General features: G+C 39.7%; 1 protein-coding gene across 1 annotated transcript in view; it reads left to right on the forward strand.

Moving 5' to 3' along the window:
* Positions 1–18,841, forward strand: part of LOC132391693 (general transcription factor II-I repeat domain-containing protein 2-like) — a 226,475-nt gene extending 207,634 nt beyond the window's left edge. The window contains exon 3 of the mRNA XM_059965222.1: positions 18,726–18,841. Within this exon, the coding sequence (XP_059821205.1) occupies positions 18,726–18,728 (3 nt within the window). The 3' untranslated portion in view covers positions 18,729–18,841. The remainder of the gene's footprint in view (positions 1–18,725) is intronic.
* The last annotated feature ends 1,521 nt before the right edge of the window (positions 18,842–20,362 follow it).

A 20,362-nucleotide genomic window follows, 5' to 3' on the forward strand; every position in this document is an offset into this window, starting at 1 on the left:
CCAAATGACCAATTCAACATGAATCCTATGCATCTTAATCTTTTGGATGAGACTCCCATGAGGGTCCTTGTCAAAAGCCTTACTAAGTTCTATGTATTGTATCCAACATCCACAGTAATACAATAATCACTTGTATTACCTCTTCAAAACACTTGCCCCATACAAAGTCATACTAGCTCTCCCTAATTAGACTTTCAAGATGCTCATAAAACTTCTCCTAGGAATTCTCTTCAGTAACCCCTATCACTGATGTGAGGCTCACTAGTCTAAAGTTTCCAGGAGTGTCCCAGGGATTTACCAAGGAGAAGGACATGGAGAACAGGGAATTAGCTACATTAGCTACTCGCCAGTCCTCCAGGACCTCACATGTTGCTAGAGAGGACATGAAGGTATTGGTCAAAGTCCCAGCAATTGCTTCAGTTTCTTTCCTCAATAACTGAGGGCATATCCTATCAAGCCCTGGGGATGTATCCACCTTAATGTTCTTAGAAGACTCGACACTATCTCCTCCTCTACCTCAAAGTGCCCTAGCATGTTAAGACTCTCAGAAATGATCTCCTTATCCTCCACATCCTTCCCCTTTGTAATTTCTATTGTAAAGTACTCATTAAGGACCTCACCCATATCCTCTGGTAAGATGACAGTATGTACGAATGCAGCAGCCTCTTGGGGACCAATCAAATGAGTTTTTTTCTGTGTAAAGTTTTTTTTTTAATGTTTGCAAGAAAATTCTACTCCAAGAATTTTGGGTACTGCAGAGCTACTCCATCAGTGAGCTGCTTGTTGACCGGAGAAGCTGGGATGGTGTCAGAAGCAGAAGCTGGAATGGTGTCAAAGGTGCTACCATGATGCTGGATAAGGAGCCAGCCGAGATGTCGAAGGGGCTGGCTGTGATGTTGGAGAAGGAGCCGGCTGAGGTGCTGAAGTCGGGATATTGGAAGTGCCAGTTCCGATTCGGAGGAGCCTACCTGGCTGAAGACCATATTATCTGCTAGTCCGAAGCATCAGAGTTGGTCCAGTATAGCCATAGGAGATTGTCTCAGATATTTCACTTGTGATTGCTGGACTCTGTTCAATAGTGATAATGTAAATTATTGCAGAACTGTTAACCTTGTCTATTGGAGGAACATGGGAGCTGTGTAGGGTCAGTTGTAGAGAGGACCAAGTCTAAAGCCTTGGGCTTGCCAGCTGCTGCAGATCAGGTGAGAAACGTGGAAGTGGTACAGGATAGTATCTACTGTCTCCTGGGGCCTGTTGCTCTCCCATGTTCAGGCTGTCGAATAACAGGCTGGATTGTGTGTGTCTGCACACTGCTGGGAGACTGTACCATCGATGGCCGGACATTGAAGTCTGCTTGATATTTTGAATGTTTTGCACCTTGGCCCCAGAGGAATGCTTTCTCATTCAGCTGAATCTATGTATTGTTTAAATGATCATTAAACAATTTGATTTTGGTTTTGATTTGATTGGTTCTTTGCATCAAACAAATTCTCCCCCCTTGATTCTTGAATGGTCTTACCCTCTCTCTATAATGATTTATGCCTTTGGATTCTCCTTAGTCCTACTTGCCAGAGACTTTTCACGGGCCCTCCTGGCTTTCCTGATTCCATTCTTGAGATATTTTCTGGCTTCTTTATAATCCTCAAGGGCTCTGTTTGATTCCTTCTTCCTAAGCTTTGCATACTTTTCCTTTTTCATCCATAGTAAATTCATCACCTCAGTCAACATCCACATTGTCAACCTTACTTCTGACTGGACCATACCTGCCCTTTACTCTGTGCAGTTGATCTTTAAACAACCTCCACATGTCAGATGTGGACTTGGCCAAAAAACAGCTGTTCTCAATTAACTCTCCCTAGTTCCTGCCTAATGCTCTTGTAATTTGCCCTGCTCCATTTAATACTGTCCCACACGGTCCAAACTTACCCTTCTCTATGGATATCTTAAATCTTAAGGAGTTTTAGTCACTGTTCCCTAACTGCTCACTCATGGAAATGTCGGTCTCCTAGCCAGGCTCATTGCCCAACTCTAGGTCCAGTACTACCCTCCTCTTGTCGGACTATTCACATATTAATTTAAGAAACTCTCCTAGATACCCTTAACAAACTCTGTCCCATCAGAACATCCCAGTTTAGCTTAAGGGAGTTGAAGTCCCCATGACAAGAACCATATTTTTTTGCACCTTTGCTTAATCTGCCTGCATGTCTGTTCATCAATGTCCCAGTGGTCATTGGAGGTTCAGTAGTGAAATGCCATCAGAGTGATTGCATTCCATTAGGTCCCCTCTGAGTGCATTTCTATGACTGAATCATTTATTGTAGAAGTCAAAAACTAAGGGCAAAATATATATTATGCAAAAAATACCAACATATGTACAAAGTTTGTACTTTAAACAAAATACTGCATGTAAGTGGAGACATAGAGACTGTAGTTGCTGTAATCTGAAACATCACACAAGATTATTGAGGAACTCAATAGATTCAGCAGCATCAAAAGGTAAATGGACTATTGACATCACAGACTGAGGCCATGAGGACTTTCAATCTGAAATATCTACTGTTCAATCTGAAATAATTTGTTTGCCTCAATAGTGGCTGCCTGTTCTGTTGAGTTAATCCAGTATCTCGTGCATTACTATGCCTAAATGTTATCTTTCCACATTTTGGTCTCTTTCTTCCGTATATAAAAAAAAGACACTGTTTTAGGATTGTCTTGACAAATAAGTTTGAGAACCAGCATTACTCTGGATTCATTCCTTGAATGAGTTCAGCCTGGTTTATAGGAATGTAACAGTCACCAAGTTTCTCTTCATGTTAATTCCTATGGTTGTTTGGGCTTGCATGTGATCCCCCGGTGTGTGAATAGTTATAAAAACTCAATAATAAGACGTACGCATAAATTTCATGCAGTTAAGTATCTGAGGGCAATCAACATTCCAAGTCTGGAATCAAAAACAGAGGGTTATTCTATCCTTGGGAAGGAAGAGAAGGAAAAAGAATATGAGTTGCCTGCCTTTGTATCAGTCTTGTACAGCTAATGTCTCAATCCAAATTAAATTATTGGTACTCCCCTGCATTAGTACATTATCAGTGAAGCAAAACACAACTATGCCTGTGATTTTCTGCAGTGAAATGAGTCGTAAATACACATCAGTCTTGGTTCTGATATTTTTATTCTTCTGAATTTTCATTGTGTTCTCCTCCTTCACTATAAGCTTTTTGTAACAACAACCACAGAATCAACTTTCTTGAGACTTTACAATTGACTGTGAGTTTTATATTTCTGGCTATTTGCAATAATGTTAGTCTTTAGAGGACTAATTTTCAACCCAGGTTATTATCAATTATTGTGTTTTTCACTTCCATGTCTATTATTGTATACTGTAAAAGAGGTTTACTTAAATGCTTATAGCAATATATAAGCACGGTCAACTTCTAACAAAAGCTTCCAATTTCTCCCTTATTCCCTGGGATATATACCATCTTGAGATCACCATTTTAAGTGGAAGTTTGGTGTATATTGAGAATTAAGTAAACAATATGTCTCAGAATTTTTGTAACAGGACTATAAGAGGAAACCTGTGTGATTGTTGTGTGCATTTTTATTTGATATATTTTTCAAAAAGTGTGCATTATTCATAAGACTGTAAGACATAGGAGAAGACTTAGGTCATTTGGCCTATTGAATCTGTTCTGCAAATTTCATGGCTAATTAATTTTCTTTCTCAGCCCCACACTCCTCCTCCTCCCTATAATCTATGACACCCTCGCTAATCAAGAAATTATCAACCTCAGCTTTAAATATCCACAATCATATGTGACAATGAATTCCATAGGCTCACCACCACCTGCCTAAAGAAATTCCTCCTCATCTCTGTTCTGAAGGAATGTTTTTATATTCTAATGTTGTGTTCTCTGGCCCTAGGCTCCCCAACAATTGAAAACATCTATTGATGTCTTTCAATATTTGACAAGTTTCAATGAGACCTCGCTTATTCTTCTACACTCCAACAAGTACAGGCCTGGAGCTATTAAATGCCCCACATACATTAACCCTTGTATTTCTGGATCATGTTTGTAAACCACCTCCAGACCCACTCCAATCAAACACATACAGTATTTTCTTAAACACGGAGCTCAAATTTGTTAATAATAGTCCAAATGCCTTCTAAAGTTCCAGCATTGCATTCTATCTTTTATATACTATTCCTCTCAAAATGACTGCTAATATTGCATTTGCTCTTTTTATGACTGAGTCAACCTGCAAGATAATCTTAGAGAACCCTGCATGAAGATTCTCAAGTTCCTTTGCACCTCAGACTTCTCATTTTACTCCTCATTTAGAAAATAGTTGACATTTTTATTCCTTCTACCAAAGTAGAGGAGCATACAAATCCTTACACTGTATTCTATTGGCCACTTCTTTGTCCATTCTCCTAACTTGTCCAAGTCCTTCTGCAAACTCCTGCTTCCTCAACACAACCTGCTCTTCCATCTATATTTGCATATTTCATAAAATTGGCCACAAAGCAATTAATTCTGTTATCCAAATCATCAACATAAAATGTGAAATTTAGTAGACCCAAAGCCAACCCTTGCAAAACACCACTAGTCACCGGCAGCCAACCTGAAGAGCACCCCTTTATTCTCACTCTTTGCATTCTGCCAGTCAGCCAATCTTCTGTCCACGGCAGTATCTTTCCTGTACCATGGATTTTTATCTTGTTTAGCAGCCACATATGCAGCACCTTGTCAAATGCCTTCTGAAAACCTGGGTAAAAACAATCACTAGCTCTCCTTTGTCTATCCTGCCTATTATTTCATCAAATAATTCCAACAGACTTACCAGGCAAGAGTTTCCCTTAAGGATATTATGCCGACTTTGGCCTAATTTATCATCTGTCTCCAAGTATCCTGAAGCCTCATCCTTAATAATGGACTCCAACATTTTTTCAACCATGGAACTAGGCTAACTGGCCTATAATATCCTGTCTTTTCACTCCCTCCCTTCTCACAGAGTGGGGTGACATTTGCAATTTTCAGATCCTTTGAAATTATTCCTTCTGAGATGTCGGCCTACATCCTTGATTCTTCTCAATGGATTTGCTTGATCCCAGCTGCCTATACCACGCATAAGGTCCTTAATTTTCCTTTCCAGAACCTCAATATCTCTCATGAACCAGAGTTCCCTAATCCAACGAGCCTTCTTCTTCACTCCAACAGGATATGTTAGCAGTATAATTTCCTTGCCTCACTTTCAAAATTCTCCCACATACCAGATGTACCCTTACCTGCTGAATCAACCTTTGCAAGTTCCTTCTTATGCCATCAGTTGTGTCCCAATTTAGAACTTTAACTTATGGACTGGTCCTGTCCTATTACATAACTTTTAACTACAGTTATCTCTGTATGGCAGGAATTGATTGTTCATGCACTATTTATCAGTATAAAGTGGTTTGGATAACCACTGGTGTATTGCAGCATGTTATAAAAAGTTGAATATATTGTTTCCTATTACAGATAAAAAAAAGGCTGTACAGAGCATGATACTTGGCTATGAGCGGGAGAAGAGTAAAAAAATCATCCTGCAGTAATGATAAAATATATATTTTCTCTCAATTAAAATTAATTCTGATAATTTAAATAGCTATTACATATAGGAACAAGTAAAATTAATGCTCTCAATGAGGGAGATATCCCAATACTATGAGTGTATAAAAGGCTTGAGTGTTTTATTTTAACATCGATGGCTACACATTATCAAGATGATATTTTCACTCCCATCACATTTTTCATTATTATAAACACTGTGAATTAAAGTGATAAATTGGTTCAATCATAAACTTACCGTAAATTAAATAGCCAAGATGCTTATGAAATATGTCGAGCTCAGGTACTCTTGAAATCAGCAAACAAAATAGCTTCTTTACAAATTTTACATGGCAGTCCATTTAATCATTAAATTGAGTGATCTAACTAAAACAGAAGTACAGGTAAAAACAGTTAATTGAAAGGAAGGTGTGGAAAATTTGAAAACACATTGGAAAAGGTTTTGCGCTTCAGTATAACACAGTTGGGCCTCCTTATCCATGGGGGATTAGTTTTGGGACCCCCTGCGGATACCAAAAAATGCAGATGCTCAAGTCCCTTATTTAACCTGTCTCAGTGGCAGTGGTCTTTAGGACCCATTGGAACTCAGACCTTATTTAAACTGTCTCAGTGCGGTGGACTTTAGGAGCAGGTGCAGCTCTGAATCCGCAGTGTTCTGTTCACGAAAATAATCACAATCATGATTGAAAATAAAGTGGAAGTAATAAAGTGTTCGGAAAGAGGTGAAATGCCATCGGTCATTGGAAAACCAATAGGCTAAGGTCAGTCAACGATTGGAACAATTCAAATCCGATTTAAAGACAGACTCAAGAACAGAAATCCTTCATAACCCGGGGACTATCTATACTTTTAAATCATCTCTAGATTACTTATAATACCTAATGCAATGTAAATGCTATGTAAATAGTTGTTAATCTGTATTGTTTAGGGAATAATGACAAGAAAAAAATAGGCTGTACATGCTTAAACAACGAGCGTTGGAAAGCAAACTTCTGGGTTTTCCCGATTCGCTGTTGGTTGAATCCGCACATGCAAAAGCCGCGGATAAGGAGGGCTGACTGTACTTTTATTTCAAACTAAGTGAGGGCTAGTAAACTTTTTGTTCTCTGTTTGGTTAAGTCATCTATGAAATAGATGAGTATATATATCAAAGAGCAGCTGTTTCAAAGAATAGCTTCACTTTCAGAATTAAATACTTCTTATGTCTCCAAATCCTCATTACAACTCCTAATACAAAACCCAGTGCAGTCCCTCTGTCTCAACTGTCAAAGATTGGATTTAATTTCAAAATGGAAAATTGGAACAATTATTAACACCATAATAAGGAGATCTTCATTAAGAAGAGTGGATTGCATTGGATATAAAAGATTTTAGAAGGCTTAATACTGTTCCATTAGTCACTTTATATAATTTTATTCACTCTAAATGTTGCAAAAATACATAGTGATAATACACATACAGTATTGTGATCCGTCAGTTGCTTGCATTGAACACAGAAATCAAAACTGCACTTAAAATGAGAACACTAATTATTATTTAAAGTAGCCGTAGCCAATGAGATATAGCTGCCATAAAAAATGGTTGATTTCTTAGAAAATTATTCATTTAAATACATTTTGAAATAATGCAAGCTTTCAACCGAGATAATAAAATCAGTTGTTAGACAAAGTGCATTTCCAATCTGCCATATTTGGTAGAAATTTGGAAAACAGTTAGCACCCTTTTCATAAGATGAAACATAGCAAAACCATGAATACATTAATGAAGAAAAAATTAATAATGTCGGTGACAGTGCAAAAAGGAGTCATGAGTTTCCTGAATTTTCACTGTTTGGGAAAAGAATATCTAGCTCAGGTTCCCAATGTCAAGAAAATATGAAGTTCTCAGATGATAACTTTGAATCATTTAAAGAATGATTTAGTGCCAATTAAATATCAGCAAAACTATCAATATACATTACCACATGCTCCACAAAATTTGGTTTAACAAAGTAAATGCAGAAGTCTAAGGGCACAGCATAACTTTCAAAAGCTTTTCCCCAATAGCCATTTATTAAATGAGTTTGCTACAGTGAATCCATTAACTTGAATGGAGAGGGGAGACTGTAAAGGATCTGGATGAGTATAAGCGTACTCATATAATTGTTTACATCATTTCATAGTTCATGGATATTGCTGAGCAATTAAACTCTGTTATTTGGCCTTATCTATAATCAAAGAATATATTTAGCATGAGTGGGAATTTTATTTTCTGACCACTGTGTTCATAAATACTGCCCTAATCAACTTTGCTTTATATTCTATAAAGCAAAGTGTTTTTCACTAACACTTATGATTTTGATTTATATTTACTCTGGGAAGGAAGTTGACACTAGCTGGTTTGTATAATGGGCTTAGCTGATGAGACCCGGCATTTAGAGTCTTGAGGAGATGTTGTAATAAGTCTACAAGTGCAACAATGTAGCTTAAACCTAGTTTATTATCACAAAATAGAAAGCATGATTAAACCACACAAGATACTATGTAGCAAGTCACAAAGATTTAAGGGCTCACAATTCTTAGTCACCATTTGATTGTCACTGTTGTCAGGGGAACTCAGAATTCTGACTCACTCATGGCATCCTAGACACCAGTCACAATTACTGCCAATTGATTAAAATCCAACAAATCCAGGTAAGGCACTCTGATAAGTATGAGTTTCAGAAGCTCAGAGAAACACATTGAGTCAAAAAAACCCTCAATTCTTTTGTTCTCATGTCATTAACTCAGCTTGGTTTCTTTTCATTCAAACAACACATGTCCATCAACAGAGTGTTCAGAATAAATTCATAAATCAATTAGACACTTTAATGGTCCATCTTCATCCATTAGTCCACCAATGATTTAGACTCAACATTCCTTTAGACTTATAATTAATGTTACATATCAGTAATGAGCCCAAATCAAGAAAAAAGAATCCATCAAGCCAACTTGACAGACATTAACATCTTAATAGTGCCTGAGATTAAGAAAGAATTCAGCTGCTATCAACAATGGATTGACATTAACAGACATACAAAGCCCACATGCTAAGGATTCAGAAATAATTAAATTGTTATTTTGAACTCTTCAGACATTCATCCAATATTTTAAAAAGTTAATATAGCACAACCACCCCTTGAAGTCCGGCAAGTGAAGGATACATAGAACTATTCCTTCTGCTTAAAATGAGAATTACACACAGTATTAATATTCCTTGGATTATTGTGCGCACCCTTCCTTATGCGTGAGTGTGTCAGAGAATATCCATCCCTTAACGGGAAGGTCAGGGCAGTGAAAGACAAGAGAATTAACCATTTGTGTTTCAGCCTCTATCATGGATCAGACAAGTTTCTTTTCTCAAAAACAGTGTAACTGGCAGCAACATTGGAACCAGAAACACAGATGCATATTCTATACTCCATACATCTGCCACAAACTCCAAACAGCTATAACTGTCTTTAACAGAAACTTGCATTTCAATGTGGATGAGGAGTCAGTGGGAAGCCGACAGTGATGATCTCCTTTGAAGCCTCAAAAGCTGGTTGTTTGAGCCACATACAAAACTAAATTTATTTGTGGTCACAGGGTACAAGGGCCGGAGGAGCATAGTCAAATGGGGTATGTGGTGCTGTTGGTAACCCAAAGGATAACAAACCATTGGGCTTCTTGTTTTGTCATAGAATCTTAGTTTTATTATGTCTAGGGTCTTATTTCTGACCTATCACCTTTGGTCCATTATATTCTCAGAAAACTGAACAGTCATGGCTGGGACCTATACTTTATTAGGGTTAATTTCCCATCCCATCAATCGCATGGGAACGATCAAAGTATTAAGGGCTTTGGAAACCTCCTCTTCAGAGGATTTCTGCAATACCACTTCATCTGTATAGTGAACTACTTTAATGCTAGGGGACATGCCACCACACCATGGCAAATAGTAAGACTATGATCATATCCTTGTGGAAGCTGTGTAAAGATGTACTGAAGGCCGTTCCACGTAAAAACAAACTGATCTTGGGACGTCAGCAATAAGAATGGAGAAGAAAGCATTAGCAAAATCATTACCAGCATAACACTGTCAGTTTCATAGAAAGGTCCTCAATCAGGGTCACAACGTCTGGAACAGCTGTGGACAGTGGAGAGGCAATCTGATTTAACTGGAGATAATCAATGATCATACGCCATGAACTATCAGGTTTCTGAACTGGCCCAACAGGGCTGGGCCAATAAATTGCCAGTCTCTGATACAGTCTGATCCTCAGCTGTCCATAACAGAGACAGCAAGACACTCCTCCACTGTACGAATGCTCATTCTATCAATCAGATGCTCATCTCCTGAGGAAAGGAGACAGCCTCAGGGTTGTTAAAGGCATTATTACTATAAATGTCAGACTGTGTTGACATATCACACAGGCATGAAATAGTCTCCAAGGGATTTTCCAGGCGCGAGGCCGTTCATTCCAATCCAAAGGGGCAAGAAACTGAGCATAGACAGTTTGCATGACCGCTGCCCACAGGATGAATTCAGCTCCGTCAGCCTGACCAGCCCACAATTCAGCCAGGACCAATGGCTCTGTCGTTAATGACCCTAACTGAATCAATTCATGCAGATTAAACAATATGTTTGAGGCTCCTAAATCCCATAGGCTGGTGAGCCAGCTAGGCAAAGATCCCCTTAATGGCTAATGCAACCTGTGAACTAAATACTATAACTGGGTGGTAGTGTAGGTACTGATTGTGGTCACAGTGATAGTAGGGACAGCCATTTGCAGATTGATTTTGATGTTGTTCATCAGTATAGCAGCGTTCCTCTTGAATTTATACAGGCCTAAGGGGGCATGCCTCGATTACATTATTTCCAACCTCATCTGAATCATCATCATATCAGATATCGCTGTCAGCCACTGCAGTTCGTTTAGGCTTGGAGCATTTCACGTGTCACTGCCCCGGCCATGCTCACTTAAAGTAGTGTTTTGACATAGGAAAAAAATGGGAGGAGGTCCTGAAAAAAAAGAGTACAGGGAGTTAGGAAGGAAGCTGAAGAACAGGGCCTCAAAGGTAGTAATCTCAGGATGTGAGGATACACACAGCACGCAACAGTGAGAATAGGAATAGAATAAGGTGGAAGATAAATGTTTGGCTGAAGAATTGGAGCAGGGTATAGGGATTCAGATTTCTGCATAATTGGGACCTTGTCTGGAACAGGTGGGACCTGTTTAAAAGTGATGTGTTGCACTTGAATCTGAGGGGAACCAATATACTTGCTGGCAGACTTACTGGGGCTGTTGGCAGTGGATTAAACTAATATGGCAGGGGCATGGGAACCAGTATGATAGAGCTGAGAGCCAGCAGGTTTTCAAGTAGATGATGTATATAACAAGAATGTAAGGAAGGCAAGCAATTATTGGGTACAAATGCAGACAGTGCAAAGAGTTACATTGTACCACAGAGATTCAAAAGGACAAAGAATGCAGGACTGAAGGTGCTGTTTTTAAATGTGCGTAGCTTTCAGAATAAGGTGGATGAACTCTGGAGCAGTGAGAGATTGGTCAGTATGACGTTGTGGGTATCACTGAGTTGTGGCTGAAAGGCAGCCATATCTGGGAGCTTCAAATCAAAGGATATACTTTGTATCGAAAGGACAGGCAGGAAGGCATAGGCAGTTGTGTGGCTCTATTAGTAAGCAATAGAATTACATCTTTAGAAAGAGGTGTCATAAGGTCAGAGAATATTGAATCTTTGTGGGTGGTGTTAAGAAAATGTAAGAGCAAAAAAAAATATGGGAATCATATATAGGCCTCTAAATAGTAGCCAAGATGTGGGGTTGAAATTGAAAAGGGAGCTGGAAAAGGCATGTAATAAGGGTCATGACACATTTGTAATGGGGGAATTCAGTATACAAGGAGATAGGAAAATCAGGTTACTGTCAGATCGCAAGAGAGGGAATTTGTTGAATGTGTCTTTTTAGAGCAGCTTGTGCTTGAGCCTACTTGGAGAAAGGCTTTCTTAGATTGGGTGTTATGTATTAACCCAAATCTTATTAGTCAGCTTAACATAAAGGAACTCTTAGGAGGCAGTAATCACAATAAGAATGAATTTATACTACAATTTGAGAAGGAGAAGCATAGCTCACATGTATCAGTATCACAATGGAATGAAGGGAGTTACAGAGGAATGAGAGAGGAGCTTGCCCAGGTGGATTGGAGGATGATACGGGCAGGGATGATGGCAGAGCAGAGATGGCTGAAGTTTCTGGGTAGTTCACAAGGCACAGGATAGATTTGTTCCACAAAAGAAGAAGTTCTCAAATGGCAGGGGTAAGCAACGGTGGCAGAGAAATGAAGTTAAGGCCTGGATAAAGCCCAAGGAAAGGGCATAAAAGGTAGCAAAAGTGAGTGGGAAGTTGGACGATTGGGAAGCTTTTTAAATCCAGCAAAAGCCAACTAAAAAAGCTATAAGAAGGGTACAAAATAGTCAATAATGTAAGGCAGGATACCAAAAGTATGTCAGTTATATAAAGAGTAAATGAGAGGTGAGAGTTGATATTGGACCACTGGAAAATGATTCTGGTGAGGTAGTAATGGGGGACAAAGAATTGGCAGATGAACTTAATGGGTACTTTGCATATATCTTCATTGTGGAAGAGACTAGCAGCATGCCAGAGCTCCATGAGTGTCAGGCAGCAGGAGTGAGTGCAATTGCTATTCCAAAGGAAAAAGTGCTTGGCCAACTCAAAGGTCTTAAGGTGGATAAGTCATCTGGACCAGATGGACTACATCCCAGCATCCTATGAGAGATTGCTGAAAAGATCACAGATACATTGATCATGATTTTTCAAGAATCACTTGATTCTAGCGTGCTTCTGTAGGACTGGAAGATTGCAAGTATCACTCCACTCTTTAAGAAAGGAGGTAGGCAAAAGAATGGACACTATAGACTAGTTAGCTTAACCTCATCGGTTAGGAAAGTTTTGGATTCCATTATTAAGGATGAAGTTCTGGGGTACTTGGAGACTAATGATAAAATAAGTCAAAGACAGCATGGTTTCTGTAAAGGGAATGCTTGCCTGAAAAATCTGTTAAGAATTCTTTGAGGAAATGACAAGCAGGGTGGACAAAGGAGAGGCAGTGGGTGACACTTAATTGAATTTTCAGAAGGCATTTGATAAGGTGCCAAACATGAGGCTGCTTAACAAGGTAAAATCCCATGACTTTACAGGAAAGATACTGGCATGGATAGAGGAATGGCTGACAGGCAGGAAGCAGCCAGTGGGAATAACCAGGGCCTTTTCTGGTTGGCTGCCAGTGACTAGTGCCAGTGTTCCTCAGGGGTCGGTATTTGGACTGCTACTTTTCACATTCTTTGTCAATAACTTAGATAAAGGAATTGAAGGCTTTGTAGCAAAGTTTGCGGATTATATAAAATAAGGTGGAGGGGTAGGTAGTGTTGAGGAAGCAATGCGATTGCAGCAGGACTTAGACAAATTGGAAGAATAGACAAAAAAGTGGCAGATGGAATACAGTGCTGGGAAATGTATGGTAATACATTTTGGTAAAAGGAACAATAGAGCAGAGATGGGGAGAAGGTTCAAACATCAGAAATGGCAGATGAACTTAATGGGTACTTTCTATCTGTCTTTAATGTGAAAGATACTAGCAGCATGCCAGAGGTCCATGAGTGTCAGTGAGCAGGAGTAGATGTCATTGCTATTACAAAGGAAAAAGTGCTAGGCAAACTTAAAGGTCTTAAGGTGGATAAGTCAAATGGGCCAGATGGACTACATCCCAGAATACTGGGAGTGTTGCTGATGAGACAATAGATGCATTAGTCATGATCTTTCAAGAACTATTTGATTCTGTCATGGTCCCAGAGGACTGGAAGATTGCAAATGTCACTCCACTCTTTAAGAAGGGGGGAAAGCAAAGGAAAGGAAATTATAGGCCAGTTAATGTAAACTTAGTGGTTGGGAAAGTGTTGGAGTCTATTATTAAGGATGAGGTTTCATGGTACTTGGAAATTTAATGATAAAATAAATCAAAGTCAGTATGGTTTCTGTAAAGGGAAATCATGCCTGAAAAATCTGTTAGAGTTCTTCGAGGGAGTAGCTCAATGGGTGGACAAAGAAGAGGCAGTGGATGTCATTTACTTGGTCTTTCAGAAGGTGTTTGATAAGGTGCTGCCCATGAGACTGCTTAACAAGATAAAATTCTAAGGCGTTACAGCAAAGATGTTGCAGTGGGCAACTGGAAGCAGACCCAAGTGCAGGACACAGGCACGGAGAGCAGCTTAGGATTCATACGTGGACTTGAACGTTGAATTGGACTCCGAGCCTGGACTCAGACTTGACTTGGACACTGAGCCTGGACTTGGACTTGGCCCCAGAGCGCAAAAACAAATGACAACAGACAATTCATATCACAGCTTGGAATAGTGACAAATGGCCAGCAATACTCAGCCGGACACAAGACGACTAAAACCAACAATGACCGTGCATTCGTATCTCGACTCCGGGTAGCACATGAAGCAGCAGACGGCTGGCAAAACTCAGCTGGATGGCAGGCTCTTGACTCAACCCAGGAACTGCGAATGGCACGCTCTTGACTTGACTAATTTTCAGCGGCTTGGAATGAGCATAGCCGAACTGCTGAGGTGACAAACCCGCAGTGAGTAGATGTTAGCCAGAGTTTTTATGCTGCCGGTTCAAATGAGGATCAGGTGCCCTCATCAAAGAGCCTAGTAGAACACGGGGAAAAGGAAATTAACTGAAATGAGGAGTCAACAGACCAGACCCTGGCATAGTTAGAGGAATGGCTGACAGGCAGGAGGCAGCAAGTGGTAAGCAAAGGTTCCTTTTCTGGTTGGTTGCCAATGACTAGCTGTGTTCCTCAGGGGACAGTGTTGGGACCGCTACATTTCATATTGTTTGTCTGTGATTTAGATAATTGAATTGATGGTTTTGTGGCAAAGTTTGCAGATGATACGAAGATAGGTGGAGGGGTAGGAAAAAGCAAAGCATTATCTAAATGGAGAGCAAGTTCAAACATCAGAGGTGCAGAGGCAATTAGAAGCCCTCGTATAACACTCCCAGAATGTTAACTTACAAGTTGACTCTGTGGTAAAGAAGGCAAATGCCATGTTGCCATTTGTTTCAAGAAAAATAGAATATAAAAGCAAAGAGTTAATGCTAAGCCTTTATGAGATACTACTCAGGCTGCACTTTCAGTATTGTCAATAGTTTTGGGCCCCATATCTCAGAAAGGATGTGTTGTCATTGGAGAGAATCCAGAGGAGGTTCACAAGGATGATTCTGGGAATGAAGGGGTTAACATATGAGGAGCGTCTGGCGGCTTTGGGTCTGTACTTGCTGGAATTTGGAAGAATGTGGGGGATCTCACTGAAACCCTAACAATTTTGAAAAGTCTAGACAGGGTGGATGTGGAGAAGATATTTCCTATGGTGAGGGTTTTCAGAACGAGAGGGCAAAGCATCAGAATTGAGGGGTGACCCTCTAGAACAGAGATAAGGAGGAACTTTTTTTAGGCAGATAGCAGTGAATCAGTGGAAGGCTGTGCCATAGACTATGGCGGAGGACCAGTCCATGTGTATATTTAAGGCGAAAGTTGATAGTTGCCTGATTGGTCAGGGCATCAAAGCACATGGCGAGAAGGCAGGTGTATAAGTTTGAGTGGAATCAGCTATGAAGAAATGGCGGAGCAGACTTGATGGACTGAATGGCCTAATTCTGCTCCTATATCTTGTGGCATTATAGTCTTTTTCTCAGAAAGTTCAGCTGTTTTGGTCCTCAATGGCTCCAATACGGTCATAAATATCCACCTTGCTGGGGGCAGAGAATCCATCTTAGAGGGAAAGCTATATGCTTATGACATTCTGTTTCTACACATGGGCCCTTGACATTAGATATTTCAGCAAATACTTTCTCTCAACATAGGGAAGGACCCCATTTATTCAGAACGCTATCCAGTAATCCAAAACCTTCAGAAACATCTGTCCATCTGTGGACCTGATATGTCTCAGCTATGATATTGCTATCTTAGAGTTCAAAAGTAAAATTTATTTTCAGAGTACATATATGTTACCACATACAACCCTGAGATTCTTTTTCTGATGGCATACTTAACAAATCTATAGAACAGTAAATGTAACTTGATCTGTAAATTGTAAGCATCAGGAACCATAAACTATCAAAAATTGTGCAATTACAGATAATAAATAAATAGCAATAAATAATGAGGTGCAATAGTAAGATGAAAGTGGACTTAAATGAGTGTAGTTATCCACTTTTCTTCAAGATACTGATGGTTGAGGGATAATAACTGTTTTTGAACCTGGTGGTGTGAGTCCTGAGGCATCTGTACCTTCTACCTGATGGCAGCAGTGAGAAAAGAGCACAGCCTGAGTGGTGAGGATCTTTGATAGTGGATGCTGATTTTCTATGGAAATTTTTCATCTACATATGCTCAATAGTTGGGAAGGTTTTACAAATGATGAACTGAGCTGAATCCATTAACTTTTGTCGGATTTTCCACTCAAAGGAATTGGTGTGGCCTTACCAGGCCATAATGCAAGCACACTTTCCACCACACATCTACAAAAGTTTGCCAAAGTTTTTGATGATATACTGAATCTCTACAGACTCCTGAGGAAGTAGAGGCATTGTTATGCTTTCTTCACAATTATATTTATATGATGGGTCCAGGATAGGTCTTCTGAGATAGTGACGCCTAGGGATTGAACGTTACTGATCCTGTTCACCTCAAATCCTCTGGTGATTACTGGCTCATGGACCTCTAGTTTCTCTCTCCTGAAGTCTACAAGCAGTGCCCTGGTGTTATTGACATTGAGTGAGAAATTCAGATTCAGTTTATTGTCATTTAGAAACCACAAATGCAATGTGGTTAAAAAAATGAGACAATGTTCCTCCAGAATGATATCACAAAAGCACATGACAAAACAGACTACACCAGAAAATCCACATAACGTTTGGCAATCCCCAATCCAGAGTCCAGAGAGGCTGCTCCATATTAATATCTTGTTACCATCCTAGTGCATTCCCCGGAAAGGAGCTCCAATTCCACCAGACAAAACAAGACCAAAAACTAAAGCTACAAGACCTGCACAAAACCACATAGTTACAACAAATAGTTAGATCAGTGCAAACAATAGCATAATTGATTAATAAAAAACAGACCATGGGCACAGTAAAAATAGTCCAAAGATGTTAAAAGACTATGTTCAAAAGAAACCACCACAAAGTTTCCAATTGTTGTTGTTGTTGTTATTATTGTTGTTATTATTACACCACTCAGCCAACTTCTCAGTTTCCTTCCTTTATGCTGATTCATCACCATCTTTGATACAGCCCAAAACTGTTGTGGGATCAGTAAACTTGTATATGATGTTGGAGTTGTACTTAGCCACATTGTCATAGGTGCAAAGTGAGTAGAGAAGAGGACTAAGTACACATCTCTGTAGTGCTCCTAGGCTGATGGAGATTGTGAAGGAGAAGCTTTTTGCCAATCTGAACAAAATGGGGTCTACAAGTGAGAAAATCCAGGATCCAATTGCACAAGTGAGTATTGAGGCCCATGTCTTGGAGTTTACTGATTGGTTTAGAGGGGATGATAGTTTTCAATGCCGAGCTGTAAACGATAGAAAGCATCCTGATGTATGCATCTTTGCTGTCCAGATGTTCCAGGGCTGTGTGAAGAGCCAACAAGATAGCATCTGCTGTAAACCTATTGCTTCCGTAAGCGAACTAGAGCGGATCCAAGTTGCCACTCAGACAGTGGCTGAGAAGCTTCCAAACCAGCCTCTCAAAACACTTCATACAAGTGGGTGATAGTTATGTAGACAAGTTACCACATTTTTCGTGGGCACCGGTAAAATTGAAGCCTGTTTGAAGCAGGTGGGTTCCATACAATGTTAGAGGAAGGGATTGAAAATATCTGTGAATACACCAGTCAGCCTAGGTCTTCAGTTCTCGGCCAGGTACTCCATTTGGACAATGTGCTTTCCTTGGATTCACTCTCTTGAAGGCAGCCCACACATCAACTTTGTAGGAGGTTATGGCATTCAAACCCTGCCACAGCAGTTGAGCAATCCTTGTTGATTCTAGTCTGGAATCCCCACTTTGCCTGAGAGATGGTTTTCCAGAAATCATACCTGCACTTCTTGTAGCATTCTTGATCTTCAATCTAGAATGCCTCTGATCTGGATCGCAGTAGATTTCGGATTTCATTATTCATCCAGAACTTCTGACTGGGTAAAATGCTGCATGATACACACTCATCCACAGCTGTTTTAATAAAGTCTGTTATTACCTTGGTCTAGTAATTCAGGTCCTCAGATGAGTTCTTGAACATGGCCCAGTCCACTAATTCAAAGCAATCCTGTAATTTTTCTTCTGCCCCTTGTGACCACCTTTTTGTTGTCTTGATCTTTGGAGCCTTGCTCTTTCGGCTCTGTCAGTATACAGGTCATAGGAGTACAGCCAAATGATCTGATTTGCCAAAATGTGGTCTCAGAAAGGAACGATAGGCATTCCATATTGTCATGTAGCAGTGGTCTAGTGTGTTGGGACCTCTGGTGCAACAAGTTATGCACTGGAGATAACTGGGCAGGGATTTATTCAGGCAAGTCTGGTTAAAGTCACAAGATATAATTTGAAATGTGTTGGGATGAGGTGTTTCTTTACAGCAAACATTGTGCAGATTTGTGAGTGCTTGCTTATAATTGGCCGTTGATTGTATGTAAATTGTGGTCAGGATCACAGATGAAAACTAGCAAAGCAAACAGAATGGTTTACTTTTAATTGTCAGTTATTCTAGGTCAGGGGAACAAGAAGGTGACATAATCCCAATGTCCATGCACCAACAAGAATTGACGAAAAAGCGTACACCAACCCTTCTTTCCTTGCCAGAGTTCACAGTTTGGTCCATTCTGAAAATTGTAAAACTTTCTGGTCGTATCACTGCATCCACATTTAACCAAGTTTCAGTGCAACAAACAATTGGGATCTGCTCACCTGCCACTGATACAGCAGCCTTGCACTGACATTGTCAATCTTATTTTCCAGTGACTGCACATTTGGCAACAAGATACTAGGTAGGGGAGGCCTCGTCCCTCTACCGTTTTAGCCTGGTTTGAATTCCACCTCTCCTGACACGATTTTGGCTTTGGCATTGACACTTCAAGATGTCGCACTTAACTGCTCTACAATTAACCAACGAACATGAGATTTGGAGAACATTGATGTAATTTCCTAGTCCGTTGTTTAGAAAAAATTTATGTGCTGCAGATTGCAGTCAAAGTGGTTCAAATGGAATATACTTAAGAAGATTACCGGTACGATTTCCGGCAGACTACAGAGAGTCGCTGAAGTAAGCCAGCACCATCTTGGAAGGGTAGACATGCTTGTCTCCTTCCACATTTTTCTGGATCCTGCTCACTGCACCAAAGTGTAATGGGCTGGGTTTACCAGACCCAATATTTTGTGTGTTCTAGAGACATGGTAATATTGTATAAACTCAACAAAGTAATAAAGCCTAATTGATTATCATAAAATGGAAAGCACAAATAAACCATACAAAACAATACATAGCAAGACACAAAGATTTTGGGGTTCGCGATTCTTAGTCACCACTTGCTTGTCACTGTTGTTGGACAAACACAAAATTCTGACTCACTCGTAAAACCTTCCATGGGTCCTAGACACCAATCGCAATTTCGGCCCCTTGGTTAAAATCCAATGAAACCAGGAAAGGCAGCCCAAATAAATATGAACTAACAAGTGCAGAGAGTCACACAGATACAGACTCTTTTTTCTTTTGCTCTTGTGCCTGGTTTCTTTCATGCGAACAGCTTTTGTCCATTAATGCCGTGTTCAGCATATCATCATTAAATAATTAGACACTTTAATGGTCACCATTCATCCATTAGTTCACCAATGTTTTAGACAAAACATTCCTTACAAAATAACATTAGTATTACATATAAGCAATAATCTCAAATACAAAAAAGAAACCATCAGGCCTTTTTAATGGTGCCTGAGATTACAAAAGAATCCAACTGCTATCAATATTGGACATTAATCGACACATAAAAATCAAAAATGTTAAGGGTTCAGAAAGAGTTAAATGGTCATTTTTAACCAGAATTTCATCCAGTATTTTACGATATTTAATTTAACACAGTTTGCTAGAGCTAAGAGGTGTCTGTTAATTATAATTAATGTTAGTGATGACCTCCAATAGTGAGTTCTGATACATTTTACTAAGTCATCATTTTAGTGTGGTAAGAAATATTACAGTCCTTCTTGACACAAATTAAGTGAACTAAAATTGTACACAATTTGTTGTGGGCTAAAGATTCTCTGGAACTGAATACAGATGAGTTGGCAGATGATGGAACCTTCAACAACAATATGCTAGATGAACAGCATCTGTGAGGAGAAAGAAATTGGTAATTTTTTGGAATTTAAACCCTACATCAGGGCCTTGACTCAAAATACTGACAATTCCTTTCCCACCATTGATTCTGCCCAACCTACTGATTTCCTTCAGCAGATTGTTTGTTATGCCTAGAACAACCCTAAGCTTCTCTGGATCTTCTAAGTCTACCTAAGGGAAAATATTTCATCTGAAAGTTCATGTCTCTGGCCGTGTGGTTCCCCCTCCATACTGCATTAGTTATTAGCTAAAACTTTATGATTGA

The sequence above is a fragment of the Hypanus sabinus genome, chromosome 3 (assembly GCF_030144855.1).
Source record: "Hypanus sabinus isolate sHypSab1 chromosome 3, sHypSab1.hap1, whole genome shotgun sequence".
NCBI lineage: Eukaryota > Metazoa > Chordata > Chondrichthyes > Myliobatiformes > Dasyatidae > Hypanus > Hypanus sabinus.